The sequence below is a fragment of the Cygnus olor genome, chromosome 7, assembly GCF_009769625.2.
Source record: "Cygnus olor isolate bCygOlo1 chromosome 7, bCygOlo1.pri.v2, whole genome shotgun sequence".
In the NCBI taxonomy this organism is placed as follows: domain Eukaryota; kingdom Metazoa; phylum Chordata; class Aves; order Anseriformes; family Anatidae; genus Cygnus; species Cygnus olor.
The window spans coordinates 16,339,683-16,358,141 of NC_049175.1; the positions used below are offsets into that span (position 1 = coordinate 16,339,683).

At 38.6% G+C, this 18,459-nt stretch overlaps 1 protein-coding gene across 1 annotated transcript in view; it reads left to right on the forward strand.

Annotated features, from left to right (window-relative positions):
- Positions 1 to 18,459, forward strand: part of PTEN (phosphatase and tensin homolog) — a 50,227-nt gene that overhangs the window by 17,576 nt on the left and 14,192 nt on the right. The window contains exons 3-7 of the mRNA XM_040563872.1: positions 1,501 to 1,545; positions 5,500 to 5,543; positions 8,757 to 8,995; positions 14,151 to 14,292; positions 16,584 to 16,750. Of these exons, the coding sequence (XP_040419806.1) occupies positions 1,501 to 1,545; positions 5,500 to 5,543; positions 8,757 to 8,995; positions 14,151 to 14,292; positions 16,584 to 16,750 (637 nt within the window). The remainder of the gene's footprint in view (positions 1 to 1,500; positions 1,546 to 5,499; positions 5,544 to 8,756; positions 8,996 to 14,150; positions 14,293 to 16,583; positions 16,751 to 18,459) is intronic.

Sequence of the window (18,459 nt, forward strand, 5' to 3'; positions counted from 1 at the left end):
ACTAGTGACAGCCTAAAAGTGTGATGAAACATATTAAGATATGGAGAGATAAATGAAGTAGGTGTAGGGAGTTGGATGCTAAAGTAGTGTTATGCCTGGAGTATTTTTTTTCAGTAAGTCTTTATGTCGAAATTCAATGTGTTTGAGCTCCGGAGCAATCGGTATTGAGCCACAAGGGATATGCCAGTGGGCTTTTTCTGGACAGCTGGTGTCCTGACAAATTTAATGATAATGCTGTATGAGAAGTAGGGCTCAGGCTGCTGGCTGGCTCCTTATACTTTGAGGTACTGTGGCTGGAATTTAATAGTTAGACACTTGCATGGAAGCTTACGCTTAGTCCTGTGGATGTTACTGGCAGAAGCGGAGTCCGCTCTTGTTGTTGTCCAGCATGTTTCAAACCGGTGGGGCCCTCTGAATGAGCTGTCGGGTCCAGGTCTTCCTGAATCTCCCTGAGTCTGCCAACAGGGGCACCAGCAGCAGTTACTAAATACTTGTGCCGATGAAATTGGAGTCCCGTACTCAGTGCTGCCCAAAGAGCATGCACATCTGTTCTTGTTTTAACGCATCAGTTTAACCACACAGTTCTTCTAGGTTCTTCTGGAATATTATGACTGATAACCAGAGCTTGTTTTTGCTTGAGCTTTCCAGGATTTTAGCAGCTAGTGTTTCTTTCAATTTGAACAGCATGTTCTGTCATGGCTAATTAAATTCCTTCTGGCTGATGTGCAGATACACACTGTTGATGATGTTAAGTGTAAACATTTGTATGTTATTTCTTCTTGAACACTGCCAGGTGACACATCATATATAATCATGGCAATTTTGATGAATCACGTTTGCAGTTTAGCTCTCTGAGGCTTGTAGGGGAAGTTTTCATTACAAAGTTAGCGTGAAAATGAAATGAGCGCAAGTGTGAAAAAAAACTAGAATGGTCTTTCTCCTTTCTGAACCCAGACTGTCACTGGGCATGGTCTTCAGATTTCAGGGGCGAATGATGGCCATCTTAAAAAACAAGTTTTAAAAATAAATGATTCTGGCTGTTTGAACGGGATTACAGAAGTCACTTTGACTGCTTTTTTTCATTGGAAACACCATTGTAGCAAAATATTTTGCATAGATGATCATATTGGAAGTAACTGTGTACAGATTCTTCACAGTCGGTACTTTCTGTTTTAAAAATGAACGACACTTCCCCAGTTTAATATATTGATGTGTGAATATCTTCTAAGTCAGCGCAAATTGGCGCATACAATAAATGTTTCAGTTGCGTGTCAGCTCTGGGTCCCTCAGTTGCACAAGTAGTCTCACTCATACTGATGGATTATTTGTACAAGGGAGGTTTGCAACATGCTGCCTGCCCTGCTTGGAGGTACCACAGGGCCAGCTGGAATGTGGAATGCGGAGCTGCACGTGATGGATGTTGTTTTAATGATGCTGTAAATTAAGACCATCATTATTGAAATGTGTATTAATACATGCCTTTTTTTCCCCCTATTTAAGGTTTTTGGATTCAAAGCATAAAAACCATTACAAGATATACAATCTGTAAGTATGCTCATATAGATACATTTTCCGAAATAATGGGTTCTAAAAATAGCTTATGAGTGAAAGTGGCTTGCTGCTGTACTGAAGCAGAATTAGAGATGTTTTGCACATTTCTTAAAACAATTAAGCTTGATTGAGAGCACTGTTACTTCATTTAGCAAAGCTGAGTGAGGTTAAATGAAATGCTGGTGTGTATTCATATTACTCGAACGCTTTTAAATGACTTGGCATCCAGCCCATCTAGAGCTTGTACCGTGTGATTAAAAAGTGAAAAGTAATTCACAGCAGGCTTTCTGTTAATATATTAATGTCTGCAGTGAAGAAGCTGCCAAATGAATACTTTCCTGTATAGTTCGTATTTTTTGGAGGTATCAAACCGTATTGGTACCAAGGTTCTGGATGTATTCTTCACTGTCCCTGTTCATTATTTTGACTAAACTACCACAGCAATCAGTAGCATGATGGCTTCTCAGCTTTAGAAGTGTAACGTTTTCATCAGAAAAGTCAGTTATGCTAAAAGCTGTTCTTGTTACAAAACAGAAATGCTTTCTTTTTTGTCCCTTGATAATCTTTATATGCTAGTTTAGCCTAATTTCATTTGTATGAATGATTTTGTCATGTCAACAGATGTTGAAGGACAGGTCCTGGTTTTCCTACCCCCCATTTTTTCCCAAAAATCTGAGTTGAGGAATTATTAGTGGAAAAATTGCAGATATTTAGAAGCATATTTATTTAAAATAAAATAATAAAACACAGTCCTAATGGCTTAGAATAGTAGTATCCAGGCAATGCATTACACTTTGAAAGGGTGTTTTCTTTATCCCGAAAAAAATGGATCACTTGGAAGTGGAGACTCAACTTACTGCTGCATAGCTTTTAAACTTTGTCTCTGGCTAGAGAGGCCAGGTTATCTATGTCTTTACGGGTGCAAAATCTGTACGCATATTAAGTAAATAAATGCCATTGGGTGAATTGCTGGAGTGTTTGGTCATGCAGTAGGAAGAAATCACAGCCTTTGGGTATTTCAGAGAACAGCATCTCCTTGGATTAATCTGATCCTTTGTAAGTAATTGGCCTGTTGTATCTCTTTAAAAGAAGGAAGTAGGAGTTCAGGGGAGCTATATGACTATATCCAGAAGGATTTCAAGCACTGGCACAGGATTTGATTTCCCTTAAGGTAGCAGTTACATAAAATTGATAGTGATGTGTATATTGAGCAGTTTTCTTAAGGATTTAGAAAGATTTTTCTGAACTGATGCTTAAATGATGTGAGTTTTGCCTTATGCTCACATCTTGGCTTTCAGCTTCCCAGTGAATGTTTGAGCAGTAGATTTCATTTTGTTTCTTGTTTGTTTTTTCTTGATTGTGCCTTTAACCCTTTGCTATTTATTCTGTGTTCTTCCTTGTTTTAACATGTTCATTCACTTTCATCTTCAATCTTCACATGCTACCAAATTATTCTTTCCTCTATTGTCATCTCCACTTCTCCACCTTCTTAAGTATCTTTGATAAAGGTAGATACTTGAAAGCACTGTAATGAGCAACGTGGATTTTCTCTGCTTACTTTGTATGTCTCTGTGCGTGTGGGGTTGGCCATTTACATGTCTTTTCTGTATCCTGTGGTCCCGTCAGCAACAGGATCGTGGCTGTGACCAGGAAGGTGCCCATCTGGCAGTACTTTGCATTGGAGTTGCTTTAAATGTGCTGTCAGAGTTCTGCTCATAGGATTACAAAACCCTGATTATTGACTCCTTCCAAAATCCCCCCATTCATCGGGAGATCTGACTGCACTACAGGTCTAACTGTGTCTAAAAACCAAATGCTCTTAAAATGCTAAGCAATGGAAACATCCCCAAAGTGTATGCCAGTGGGATCTCTAATGTCGATATATACACGTATTCCATGCTGGGGAGCGGGTGTATGTTTTGTTCAGCATCTGCCCTGTGTTGTGTACAGCTCCCATATGAGGGCATAGAGAGTGACATGGCTATGTTCCGTGCTCAGTTTCTATCCTTGGTATCAACAAAACTATTTTCTATCCCTTATGGTATTCTACTTGCTACTCTCTCAAACTTAACAATTTGAAAGCTTTTTTTGCCCATGCGTGGATTTTTTTTTGTTTTGAAGAATTTTGTCCCATAGTACCGCTTTGAACAGGGTGTTTCTTCAGAAGGAAGAAGGAAACTTTCTTGAAGAGTGCAGTTGGATAAGATGCTTTGTATTAACTACTTTGCTTCCTAGCAGGCTCAACTTCCAAAGTTCAGATGCTGACTAACTTGTAACAGTCATTTGCCCAGCATGGCTGATGGCTGCTCCAGGCGTGGTGACTACATCTTGGGTGTACTTCCAGCGTCTAACCTTTCTTCTTGAAGGCTCAAGTGCAGATAACGTTCTTTTGAGACCCACCTGGTAGCTCAACCTGCTCCATGACGCTTGGCCCAGAGAAGGTGTCAGCAATGTGTTCAGAGCTATGAAAACTGCCAGACTTTTCCCTAGCAAAGGCCTGAGCCAGGAAAGCTCTAGAATTCAGACAAAATGGAAAGCATTGAGTGCACTAGCAACCCCAGCAGATCTGCTTCTGTCCCTGGTGTATGAGTCTCGTGGACAAAGCTCAATGCAGGGTCTGCAAGGCTTTGGTTAGGTGGAACAGTCATAAAGGTCAGAGCCTAAAAGTCTGTGTGTCTGAAGGTGTCAAGTAAGCCCTATACAGCTCCAAAGGTGGCAGTCATAGCATACCTGTGAAAGAAAGATAAGTTCATACCCATCCTGAAACTGGTAGGGTTATTTGAACACTATGAAGAGTCCAGGTTTTAACCAAAACAGAAGACCTAGATGTGTTTTGTCTACTGAAATGATCCCCAGCATCATGTTTAACCTAGAGTCCTGTTATTTTGAGGAAGAGTTGTTCTCATTTTCCTTTCTGAACTGTATTTTTACTTGTGTAACATAGGAGCACGGCACTTTTCCTACAGAGAGCAACCCCAAGGAAGATTACAGAAGGGCGTCCTATTCTTATCTTCTTTCCCCTTAGCCCCAGCGCCTGATATAGCTCATTTCCTTATGGCATGCCATTTTGGCTGGATTCTGTATATCTGATCAGTTCTGCTTATCCCTAGGCAAGTCATTCTGCATGACTAACATTGTGTGGTTTGCTTTGCTGATAGCTAGCTAGAGTGGATCTTCTGTGGAGTAGTAAAACAGACATTGGTGCAACTCCAGAGTCTTCAGAAATGTGCTTGTTTCCAGGGTCTGTGAGGGGGAAACTGGCTTACTGGCCTTTTTTTCAGTTGACCTAATTTCAAGAACAAATGCCAAGTTGGAGAGCAGTGTCACCATCTGTTTCAATAAAAGCGGTCTGTATTGTAATATTCAGTGGTGCTTTCAGTTACCTGTGGTGTTTGTGTCACAGTTCTGTAATTGAAAGAAGAGTGCTTTGCTTGGGTTGCACTAGCTAAAGGTCTTAAAAATGTCCTTGTGACTCCCATGACCCCTGGCATCTGTGTTGTTGCGGATGTATCTTGACACATACTTTGAGAGCAGTCAATTGGTTCACGAAGGTCACAGCCATCTTGTCCATATGTGCTTATGTGGGAGCAATAAAGCTGCTGGAGTGGCTGGAATAGTTAATGCTACAGTGTTAAAAATAATAGGGTGTTGCATTACTTGGGTGAGTGTCTCCATTGAGAGTCACACTGACTAAAACACACTGATGGACCACAATTACCATAGGGTAAGTAATTGCATTTCAGTAAAATAACTGATATTTTATTGAGCAACTTAATAAATCTGCAATAAAATTTTTTTTCTGTATGTAATCTCCAGCTGTAGTTTTAAATCTTAATGATGATGTGTATATATAATTTTCCATTATGTTGATCTGTATGTTCCAAGGTGTGACATGTTAGGAGTGCTTCAGAAACTTGTCTTGAACTCCTGTCTTATTTTTCTTTTTAGATGTGCTGAAAGACATTACGACACCGCCAAATTTAACTGCAGAGGTATGTTTTCACTGTCTAATATGTGTATTCTCTTTAAATTTCACAGTTTATGGATGAAGATAGAATGATGAATAATAATAATTTAGGAGAGTTGGGAGTGAGGAATGATGTCAAATAACATTTGAATTATTGAAGAAACTTAGTATATTCCTTAGGCTTTCAAAAAAAATAATAAATGTGTTCCTGACAATTAACTAGACCAAGACCTAATACAGCAATCAGAAGTCTACTGTTTCAAAAATTGTTGCAGAATGGCTTGTATAGAGATTTCTGTTCAATTCAATTGGCAAACCTACTATAAAATAGAGCTGTGAGGGTTAGGGAGGTCTATTTTTTTTTAATGCAAAAGCATCACTGAGAATAAAAATGGAGAACGCTATTAAGCTATGTCACTATGTCACTGTACATATACAGCTTTTCGGAGTTCTGGACCATACCCTCAGTTGCTCTAAAAAAAATAAAATAAAATCCCATTCGATGATTCTTTGAGATGATTTGGTTCTTAGATACTTTGCAGAACTACCAGAACCTGTGGGGAAACTTTTAGGGGCTCCTTTTGATGAGGCTCTTGGGGAGTGGAAACTGATGTTCCTGTTTTGTCAGTATGAATGCCCCAGGTAATAAATACTAGGTCCTTAACAAGGACTTGACTTTTTTATTATTTATTTTATAACATCCTTCTAGTTTTAAAGAGGGTGTTTAGAACGTGACCAAAATGCAATTGGCTGCTTTAATGTCTGAATATAGAGGAACTGAGGTTTTCATTTGTAAGTCATCTTTTCTCCTCATTTGTACTAATTATGTTGAATGGCAGTGTTCTGAAACCTTACTAAGCATGTACAAGCCAGAAAAAAAGTATCTTAAGATCTGCTTGGGCAATTTATTGGGTAAGAGAAAAGGCATAAATGAAAAGGACGTACTCCTAATATAATGTCCAAAACATGTGCTTGCATTAATTTATGCTTTCTGTTATGGAGGTGGTTGGATCCCTTCGCTGTCAATCCCATCCAAAAATATCGTTTGTGACAGCACCATTTACAGCTCCTCTGCATAAGCTGTTCTAGGGAACTACATATTTTATTTTATTTTTTTGTTGTTGCCAAATTAGTTACCTTAGATGATCACATTGGTGACTTGGGACTAACTTTTATTAGTAGCAGCAGAATAGTTGTCCTTTAAAATCTTTGGAAGTGAATTAACTTCAAAGGGAAGTTCTCCTTTCTACGCTGAAAATGTGAAACACCATAGTAATTCAGTTTTCAGCTTGAATGTTCTAGCATCAAATGCAAAACCAAACATTGAAAGCTCTTCAATGCCAGATGCTGGCTTTCTGTCCAGGGCTTGTGTGGTTTCTGAAGTACTTCCATGCTGGAAATTGTCTTCTACTTTGCAATGTTTTTTTGTTTTTGTTTTTTCCCTTATGTGCTATGGAGTTTTTCTTGAAATGTCTGGGAGCTTGGAGAAAGGAGTCAGAGCTGTTCTCCGTGCTGTGCTCTCCAGAGTTAGTAACATTGTCCATGGAGTACCTGCACTCTCCTCAAAAAAGCTCGAAACTCTACAGCTTAATATTTCCTAAGGTTGCTTTCTGACTTTTCATCTGAACCATCGCAGTACACCCATTTCACCAGCTCCTCATTCAGTCTTTGCAGAAAATCCTGCAGGGTTTGCCTGTGATCCCAAATCTTGTAACAGCTTGTTGAAGACGCTCTCCTACTTAGGATTTTTTCAGACAGTTCTTTTGGGACTCCTTTGTCTCTCCTCTTCACAGGAACCTTACTGGATATGGTTAACATAGGAGATGCTGCAAGTCTTTGATTCTGAATAGTTTCCTATTTTAGGGGCTTCTAAATAAATTCTTCTTTCACTTATATCTGCTGCGAAAAGTAACATCTGCGTAACTTTGCATGCAATGGTTGCTTTGGGTGTCTTTGCATCTTCAAAGTGCAAGAATTTATTTATTGTACATTCACGTTCATTAAGCTTTGCTGCTTCTTTAACAGAGATTATTCACTTTATCAGTCTTCCCTTTTTGGTCTCCTAGGAGATTAAGCGGACAGTCTGTACTGCAAGAGAATAAACTGTCCTTGCAGATCCCTCTGAAAGGCTTCAGACTTGTGCTACAGTGATTTAGCAGTTCCATAACTTCATACCTCACTTCTGCTCTTTAAGTCCTTGGGGGTTCATCAAAAGGAGCCTTGTGTGTATGACAGGAGAGTAGTACTTCTGAAACAAATACAAGCATATGCCAAAAATGAAATGTATTCATTTTTAGACCAGAAAAGGAAACGGTGTTTCTAGCTGAGAAATTTTTAAAGGAACCAGACTTGTAAGGTCCCAAGTCTGTTGATCAAGAATCAGGGTGTGCTTTGAGAAGTGCAGTTCTGACCAAACTAGTACATCTCTATGTAATTCTGCCAACCAGTGTGGCATTGTCTGCTGTCTGATTTGATGAGTCAGGAATAGGTTTGTTTTTGGGTGCTACTATCTGCCTGTTGCTTATTTTTTGCTCAGAGTGGGTTTTTTTTTGTTTCCTACATGCTTGCTTGAAATTATTTCCATCTCTAGATGGAAAAAGTGTGTGTGTGTTTATACATATACACACACATCCACATAAAAAAAGGACAACTGTGTTTGATGGTTTCCATCTTAAAACCCATAGGTATTGCAGGTGCCTTGCATGAGATTTCTTGTTTGATTACAATTGTTTAATATATAAATTAGTTTTGTTTCTAAACCGCTTTGAGCAAATTCTGAGTGTTTGTTCCCAATGTAGAAACAGCCACTCAGAATTCTTGCTGCAAAATTCCTGTCTCTGATCAGTGAGTGAGGTTTGGCCCTGCTTTCTCTCAGCAGGTAGTCTAATTATTGACTAATGGATTTTCACAAGGTTGTTCTTTGTGCCAGTGCACTCTTAAATTCCAGAAAAATCATGTAAAATACAGAGTCTGTGCCACTTGTTTCAGAAGCACTGTGAAATAGTCTCTGTAAGATACGTGCTTATGTATTAATAGAGAAATGTCTGTAATGTGTTTAATGTGTAGTATGCTGCTGAATAACAGTAAAAACAAAGCTATATGTATATACATATTACATATAAGACAGTTTTTATTTAGAATGTTAATTTTTTGTGTGTTTGTCCAAAGGTGACACGTTTAGTTGAGCTTGCTGTAGTTTCCTTTTGAGATTTTGGTAAGTTTTTCTTTCTTGTTACAGTTGCACAGTACCCTTTTGAAGACCATAACCCACCACAACTTGAGCTCATTAAACCTTTTTGTGAAGATCTTGACCAATGGCTAAGTGAAGATGACAATCATGTTGCAGCAATCCACTGTAAAGCTGGAAAGGGACGAACTGGTGTAATGATATGCGCATATTTGTTGCATCGAGGCAAGTTTTTAAAGGCTCAAGAAGCTCTAGATTTCTATGGGGAAGTAAGGACCAGAGATAAGAAGGTAAGTTACTTTATACTTTTCCTGGTTGGGGTCAATTTGAATAGTCAAACCCTTTAAGAAATGCTTTGTAATATCTGATTTGATGCTTAATGTTTAAATGCTTTAACGTTATTGGATCTGTACAGTCCTTCCCAATACAAAAGCTTTCTTAAGCAGCAGAAGCAATTAGCCACAACATTGAAAGTCTGTTTTTTCCATTTCCTGTTCATGATGATCTGGACAGTTTATTTTAAATAGCCTTTTAAATAGTGTTCTGCTGTGTGTTGCATCAAATAGGTGGTTGATGAGTGAACCTTCTCGTTCAGCATTTTCAGCTGAAATAAGAGGATTATTCTAGGTTGTTTTGCCTGAATGGATGAGCTGTTCAGTTCCTCAGGTTCTCCCAACTTCTGTGGTGTTGTTCTGAGATGCATAGTCATTGAAGTGCTTTTTACAGATGAATATCCACTGGAAGAGTATATCCAGTCCACTGATGGATGCTCCCTTTTCATTAAAAATCATTGTTAAGGATAGATATTGTCTGCCTCAGAGCCTGCTTTGTCAGGGGTGGCCATTTAATTTCTTGTACTTCTGAGGAGTGGGTGGTTGTCATTTCAGATAAATAATTTTTGTGGCTACAAGAGCTTTCTGTTAAGACCTTGTCAGTGGTGCAGACTGACTTAGCAGTAACTGTATGTTGGACCTTTTTGGCTTGGTTATGCCTCATTAATGGGAATTAAGTCTTTTTTTTTCCCTGAAACCTTCTCCAAATATAATAAAGTGTATGATGCAAGGTCATTTCAACAAGCTTCCCTGCTTATCTTCCATCATTTCCTTGTACGTGTTGGTAGAGTGGCCCTGGAGAATCATCTCAGCAGGCCAATTTCAGCCTATTGAAGTACTGAGCTCTCTGTGTTCCTGTAATATTTGCATAAAGTATTAATTTCACAGTGTGTAGACCTCTAATAAGTGGAATTTCGTGTTTGAAGGCTCTTGAGAGCTGAAGTATCGCATAAGGAATTTTAGGACTTGGCTGTTGATCCATTAGAAGGAGCAAATGAGTTCCTAGTTTGCTGTTTTTACGAGATGGAGCTGCTATTCCATGTTCTGCTTTAGAAGATAGTTGTGGTATGATGCTAGAAAGGAGACAGTGTAAAGGTTTCTCACCACAGCTTCATGGGTTTTGGTAAGAGGGCATGACAGTGAATAGGAACAAGCTGTATGATGAATAAACAATGTAGATTGCTCTTACTGATAAGGATTATCTAAAGAGCCAGATAAAATAACATGAAAATCGCAAACCTCAACAAATACATGGTGAAGTATGCTGTACCTCAGTTTCCTTTTTGTATGAAGAGGGTAGTGTTTCTGCGTGTTACTGTTTGGAGGATAAGGTCAGTTAAGTGTTCATTAGTACCTCAGCGGTCCCTCTGGCATGTTTGAGGTAGCAGAGGGTTTAGTAAACAGGAATAGTGAGAGCCTTGTTTAGCTTCACTGTAAATACTGTCTATAACCAGCAACTTTGTTTTGGTTTCGATGTCTCTTCTGGAAGAGTTGATTTTTCCCAGCTCCACTTGAGCCTGGTTATCTTTATTTGGACAGTGGGCAGTATGTGATTCGCATGATTGTAACAGTAGCGTGTATAAACAGGTATTCTAGTGTAGGTTCTGGGAGCTTTGTCTTCCCTTTCGGCCAGTGTTTCAGTATCACATGCCAAGTGCTGCTCTAGGATTTGACACTTCACCACACCTTTATATAATTGACTTCCTGAACTCAAAGTAATTGAGACATCAAAAGAGCTACTTGCACCCAGGGACAAGAAACTTTTTGTTGTTGTTGTTGCTGGGCCAAGACATGCATGATAAAGGAAAACTGGCTTTAATTAGGTACCATATTTTCTTTAAAGCAAGCACAAGGTGTGCACCTTTTGTATAGCTGCTCAGAATAGTACAACTAAAATCACCGTAGCCATTAATGTGCATGGCAAAGTGAGTCTCAAGAGGGTTTAGTCCATGCTGGCAGGAAGTGTGAGTCTAATTGCAAGAGGAAGTATGACTAATTGGTCAAGAGAACAACCCCTGAGTACTTCTGTAGCAAGCATTTCCCAAGTGCCTGATGGGACAAGCAGCTTCACGGAAGCATTTGCAATATCCAGCGAGAGTTGTTGTAGATTAAGCTGACAATTCCTAGAGAGTCTGCTGATGTACTGTTTGTCCTGGGAAAGGTAGTGGGGAATAAGACATTACAGAGCTTGAGTCTAAAAGGTTCTCTCTCACCTAAAAGTGATTTTTTTCATATAAGCTGCCTCATTCAACTTCTGTAACTCATCATGGGAGGGATCCTTTTTTAGAAAGAGAGAATGGGAAAGATTACAAGGCACTGGATAAAAAAGTGTCTGTTGGTCACCACCACTGTAGTAGAACAGCACTGTTTTCTTTCTCTTTAAACCAAGGGAGATGCTGTTCTCTGGAATTTGGTAAATAATTGTGGTTGTCCAGCCTGTTTTCAGAACTGAGGAAGAAGTCAGTCCCAAAATAAATCTTCTAAAAAAATGCTGCTGCTTCCACAGTCTGAAATGGTTAGCTTATCACCTCTTTTTTCCTTAAGATGGATACTGAAATACTACTGAGATTATGAAAACTGACAACTCTAGGTTCCTACAGCTGGAGCTTTCTATTTATTCCCACATCTTCTGTGAAGGGTTTTATGGTGAGGATAGTCTCAGAAGGAAGCATGGCCTACTCAATGAATAGTTATCAGCTGGGAACAGCTAATCAAATACTTCGGCTGGAGATGATCCATTCAAGAGCATTCTTTGACCTTCATATTGTTGTATTTGAGGAAAAACTCCTAATAGTGGTGATAGCAGCAATTAAATGTAACTGAACAGGAAACAGAAACCAATTACTTTCAGCGAGGAAGTCTCAGAATGATTTTTTCAGCAGGGTAGATTAGATATCCAATGTCTGACGTGTCGGAGCTGATCAGTTACGATGGCTCAGGTGGCAAGCTCTGCTAAACCCTATACCATAAGCTTAGTCTGAGGCTGCAGATTTAGCATTGCTTTTGCAATAGGACACTTTATTAAAGTGACTGTGGGAATATTATTTCGAAAACTGTTTCTTCTTCATAATGCTGCCCATGCTACAGTGAGAGGAGAACCACGAGCAGCAGCTTAGAATTCTGGTGATGACTACACAGCTCAGCACTATCTTTGAAACTGTCTCAGGGACTAGAGGAGCTTATTGGATGCCCATGAGAAAAAAAAAAAAAAAGGTTGATGGGGGTTGGTGTGAAATACAAGCAGCTCAAGGAGAAAGTGCTTAAACTGCTTCCCTGTTCTTTATTCTTCCTTGAATAAAAGTAAGTGGGGATTGATTATACCTCTCAGAATATTACCTTGTTACGAAAGAATTCTTTTTGAAAACAAACCTTTGAAAAATGAATAACTTTCTGTTCCCTTTCACTGTGGCTGATTCTGAGGATCTCAGGGTAAAGGCTATGTCTCTGGGGAGTAGAGATCTCAGATTTGCCTTCTTGGCTGAGAACTGTTTTTGCTTTGAGATCACCTGGCACTTTAGCCATGTAAGTGGCTCTGTTCCCATCATTCTGGACCCATTCCTAGTTGCCTTGGTAAGGTGTGCTGGGCTTTCTTAGTAGGGCACATCCTTTATGGCATGGAAAAGCTATGAGCAGAGAAGGGAGGCATTTTTTTTCACCTGTAAGGCTTTTTTCTGGTTGGCAGTGTCGACAAATCACTAATGGTTTGCTCTGACACTGGGATTTTCTCAAGCATGAAGCTCAGATTCCAATAAAGCAAACTTGAAAGCTCCCTTAAGGAGTGGGTCCGATAACTACCAAGATGACATCTGAACCAGAAGTAGAAGGCTACTTAAGAAGGCAATTGTACAAGTCCTATAGGGAAAAGCCTTTTTGTGTGATTTTAAAGCAGCCGAAGTGGTATAACTCTCAACTTTTTTAAAATAAAGGCAGGAAGATAGCCAAGTACTCTGGCTATCCTTAGCCTTATGGCTGTTGTGAGGTGAAGGAGATGTTAGAACTAAGTGTTTATAGATGCACTGTGTTGTGGATTTCGTGACTAAATGCTCACAGATTCATATATGAAACCTTGTGTTATTTGCAGTTTATTGCAATTTCACATTGTTTTAATAAGAAAGTGTACTTAATGATGCAGTTGCACGTATATAGTATGGCCTGTTACAAAACATATAATGCATTTTCTAGGGAATTCAATTTGTTTTCATCTTCATCACTTCCTCTTGAAAACAGTAGCTATAAGAGCTTTGAAACTATTTCTTGAAGTTTAAGATTTTAGAATTAGTAATAAAAGTGTTTATTGGTTATATGGTCTCAAAACAAGGGTTTGCTTCAGAGTTGTAATTCATTTGAGAAGTTCTTCATTTAACAATTTGAACCATCAGGCCCATATTAACAAAACTTTCCAGTTTTGATTTTCAAAATGCATTTCTGAAATGTCTTTAATAGAAGGTAGTGTCAGTCATGAGTGCAGTGATATTAGCAAACAAAAGAAGAGTCCTCTGAAACTGCTGTAGAAAAGTAATTCATGTACTGGTGCTTAAAAATTACACGGGCCTCCTCAAAGTGATGCTGGAAGTCTGTCACACCCAGTCTCTGAGGGCTTTATGTTCAAGATATGGAAAAGGTTGCATTCTTTACCTTGCTGTTTGAGATGGATGCCAGGAAATACCTACAAAAGTAGCTGGAGAACCAGACAGGTGAAGGAGATATGGACAACTGACTGGGAAGAAAGGGGATGTGCCCAAGGGCTGTTATGTTTTTGCTGTTTTTTAAGGTGACCAGGCTCCGACTAACTTTCTAGTTACAAGAAAGAAATCCCTGCGGGTTGTTAGGAGCTACTAAAAAGCTGTAATGATGGGTTTCTGTGATGGAGCATTCCCCTGCTTTCGAGTTACTACCAGCATGGGTATTTTGCTCTGTGCTAGTCTCCAGCCTAACTGCCACAAAGGTTTGCTCAGCATAGACCATGGTGGTTTATTCCATGTACTTTTGTTTACCTTATCATTCTTGGTTTATTCATCTTTAGTTACATCCCGAGATATTAGGCAGGAGCCCTGTTAGTCACTGCTAGCAAATGGTCTGGATGCTTTTTGACATTTGTTTTCCCTTTGTTTAGGGAGTAACAATTCCCAGTCAGAGACGCTACGTGTACTATTATAGCTACCTGTTAAAGAATCATCTGGATTACAGACCAGTGGCACTGCTGTTTCACAAGATGATGTTTGAAACAATTCCCATGTTCAGCGGTGGAACTTGCAGTAAGTACCCAGTGCTACATTATTCTCCATTAGTTCGTGTAAGGAAACAAGGCAGCATTTGAACTTGACTTTAAGTCACTTGTGTGACGCCAAGCAGCCATGCCATAAATTACCATTCTGATATGAGATGTGAACGGCAGCATATCTTAAAGGATGGCAAGACCATATTTAAATACCAAACTTTCCAAAATCTGATGTGTTGGTGTGGTCTATTCATTTTCATCCTCCAAGGTGTAGTAAGTTGAGGTCTGTGACAGACTTGTATGACCATTTTACTATAATTTTAAATTGGGAAATATGTAACTGTTTAAAGCTAAATAGTGATACCATATACACGTTTAAATATTTGTTCCTTTTTTAAAAAGCCATTTTTTAAAATATAGCAACTCTTGGGAAACATGAATTGTTGAAAAACATTGTTTAATGGCAAATTGGCTTCAAGTATAGTGACGTTACTCTTCCCATGATGGTTTTCAAAAAAAAAATCAGCTCCACTGGGTACATATCTAATTAACTATGAAAGAAATTTTTCTTTATATAGAGACTTATAAAATATTATATATACCTGTAAATGAATAATCTGGGTTGCTGGTGTGCAGTATGTTAGCAAGGAACAACAGATTCCTTGAAACTTCCTAGTGTAAGTACTTATTTACTTCTGTCTTTCTGTGGGCTGTGTTTCAGAGCAGGAACTGCCTGACATTGCGTGTTCATTTTTTGTTACGGTGGAAATGTTTTTTTCTAATGGTTTTGCTATGGGGATTACTGTAGTATGTAATTAATTCCAGTGCCTCTTGCGGCTCTGATTAAAATTGCACTATTAATGTTGTTGTAAGACAGTACCTGAACACAATGCACATAAGAAACAGTCTAGCAGCTTGTCAGGCTGGCTGTATTTACAGGAAGAGGAGGAGGAGGAGGAAAGGAAGAGCCAGTGCCAGAAAGCCTCTGTCTCTGGGATGGTGGTGTGGAGGTTACGGATTTCTGCATTTTCTCGTTATTCAGTGTTTTGGAAAACTATTACTTGCAAAATCAAGTTACATGAAGTATGAATCGTTAACATGAGCATTAACTTGTTTGGCCATACCAGGTTGTTAGCATGCTATTTTCACTGTAGGATGCTGAGATAAATATTTGCTAAGCATATAAGAGGACAGTACTTAACAACTTCAACATCTTTGTGTACTGCAACAATTTGTTTCTGTGGAGATTACAATGATTTTTCAGAACGTGAAAGCAATGATGTATTGCTCTTTAGTGGTGTATCTACTGTGATAGTACTAATTTTACCAATATATAGTATCTTTCAATCTTAATTCTTTGTCATCTTCCTTCTGTTTTGAAGTCACAGACTGAGCAGAGTCATGTCTCTTGGGCAAAAAAAAAAGGGTTTCACAGTGCTGAGGATTTGAGAGAGATAAGTAAGTGTTACGGATAGGCTGTTCAGCAAGATAGTGTGGGTATGCTTGGTAGAGATTCCCACAGCTCCGCAGTGGTGGTTTCCTCATTGCTGTGAAGTCTGAGGCAGATACGGTTCGGTGTGTGTTGTCTAGAGAGCAGGCTACATCTGCTATTAACAGAAACCAGGAGTAAATGCAGAAGGATTTTGTTGAATAAATTTCATTTAATATTTATGGCTTTCATACTAGTTTCCATTGGCAACTTCCAAATTACATTTGCTTAGGCTGCACCAAAAAACCCTCACAATTTCAGCTATTACCTTAACTGAGAAAGCTATGCTATGGCTGGCTCTGTTTTGTGGTAGTGATTTACAGGACAGACTTACGGTCTGCATCTATATAGTCTGTTGTTGGTGCTGACTGGTTTGTGTATTAAATTTTGTCCTTGTTTTTGTTTGTGTAACAGTTCTGTTTGTGTAAGAATAGAAATCAATTTGATCTGACATGACTGCCCACTCTACAATGTGAAGATGAGACAAAAGAGAACAAAACCCCTCAGTTATATCCATGTAGTATAGAGATGAGAAGGAATGTGCAAGGAAAAATCAAGTAGTAGTTACTATATGTAGTCATTATATATTAAAAAGAAACAGCAACTTTTCACAAATCCTATGGTTGCCTGAGAATATTGCTACAAAGTATGGAAACTTGTCGTTTCCAGTGGTATCCAGTAAGGTTTTTTATTGCCCTGACTCCTAGCAAATACTTAACTTTCAAAGTGCTGTAGGTTGTTGTTATGGTTCTGTTATTGTGTTTTTTTTTTGTTTGGTTGGTTTTTTTTTTACACTTAAAGGCATTTCTTGCAAAGTGACACTCTGTTTTGCCATGCAGATCCTCAGTTTGTGGTGTACCAGCTAAAGGTAAAGATATTCACCTCCGCTTCAGGACCCTCAAGACGTGAAGACAAGTACATGTACTTTGAATTCCCTCAACCTCTGCCAGTATGCGGTGATATCAAAGTGGAGTTTTTCCACAAACAGAACAAGATGTTGAAAAAGGTTGGTTTTCTTGTTTTTCTGGAAGATGTTGTTGAACCAATGCTGATGCAGGACTAGGATTTTGTCTATTTTTCAGTGATGTGTAATCGCTGTATTTAATTCTTTCGTGTCTAGTTTTCCCAAGTAGGGAATCTACCACAAAATGAAAGCTGGATATTTTAAGTCAGTGAAATTAAGTACAAAGGTTGGATAAAAATTATGCTGGATATGTATTGCAGTAGTTTGGGTAGTAGTGAGTAATCTAATTGAGGAAGAAACGTTCTCATTCTAAAAATAAACTTGCATACTGAGCAAGTTAACTCCAGCTGTTTTCTTCACTAAATTTTCTTAAGGTTTTAGCAGGCACAGAAGATCTCATCTGTGTGCTGTTGGCTGATTTCTATCCATCTGTCAAATTTGGTTGAAGTTTCGAGATAATTGAGTTCCTACGCACTTTGTGAAAATATCTCTGCAATCTATTCAGCCATCTCTTGAGTTCATATTGCAGTGTTTTGTTCAGCTGCAATGCCTTGACATCAGACGTTTAGAGAATTCGCTCAGAACTGAGAATTTTATCACTATCTCAGTTGTGGGGAAAAAATTAATCTGGAACTTACTATGGCACCAAGATCGATGACGTCTTAAAGATAAATGTCTCATTCTGGTGCTTGTGGAACTAGTTTGCTACTAAAGGGAAGGGTAGGGATGAAATCTTGTTGATTTAAAGGTTAACTTTGTATTTACTACAAAAAAATCTGATCTTTATGAATAGTTGTTTACTGTTTAAATTATAAAACGTAAGAGCATTCTTTGAGCAAATCTTGTGTACAGGCAAAATAAAAAATGAGAAAATACTTGAGTGGATTGGGAGGCCGACATAAGTGATAAAATGATAGCCTCCTAACTGTGCGTACAGGGTCTACCTATTAGCATGCATGTGTATTACACATCTATTTAGTTCATGGGTTTGTTCAGTTACAAGGTACAGTTAACTAGTATAATGGTAAATTTTCAGTAGTTAGAAATGTCCTCTTCTGCTGTCTGCAAAAGTTTGAACAGTTTATTAATAGAAATATTTTCTTCTGCTGCTTGTTTAATCAGATGTCTTAATTGTTCAGTGCAGCTGTGCAAGATAGAACTGTAAAACAAAGTATTTGGCAAATTGGAATGTCTCATTTTAGACATTAAAATTATTGATGCTTAAAGCATCAGTGCAGAAGAGAAAGTTTTGAAAGGAGCACCCAGATTAGTTCTGTGGGCTAGATGTGAGGAATACAAGGAGGAGATGAAACAAAACCGAAACATTTGAGTCAAGGTCCTGTCTTATCTGGTCTCTGTTCTATCTGAACTGGGAATTGTGGTTTCTTTACTGTCTTTGGTAATACATGGGTTGCAAACAGACTTCATTGGAAGCATTGTGCTGCGTTTCCCAGTCCCCAAGTAAGCTTTCATAACACCAATACATAGTTCTGCTGGATCTTGGGTCTGTAGCACCCAGATCATATTTCTGCATTTGTTTTACCTCTATAGAGAGCACCGAGATCCAGTGACAGCATAAACTAGATGTCTTCATTGTCACATATGACTTCTGTAGTATAAATTCAGTCTTCAAGAATATAGAAGAATATAGTAGAAAAGTTTATAGAATTGTCTGCAGAAATGTAGCAAGCACGTTACTGTGCTGTAGCTTCATTTCAGAATGTTGTGTCAGCTGTGGCTTCATTATTCTA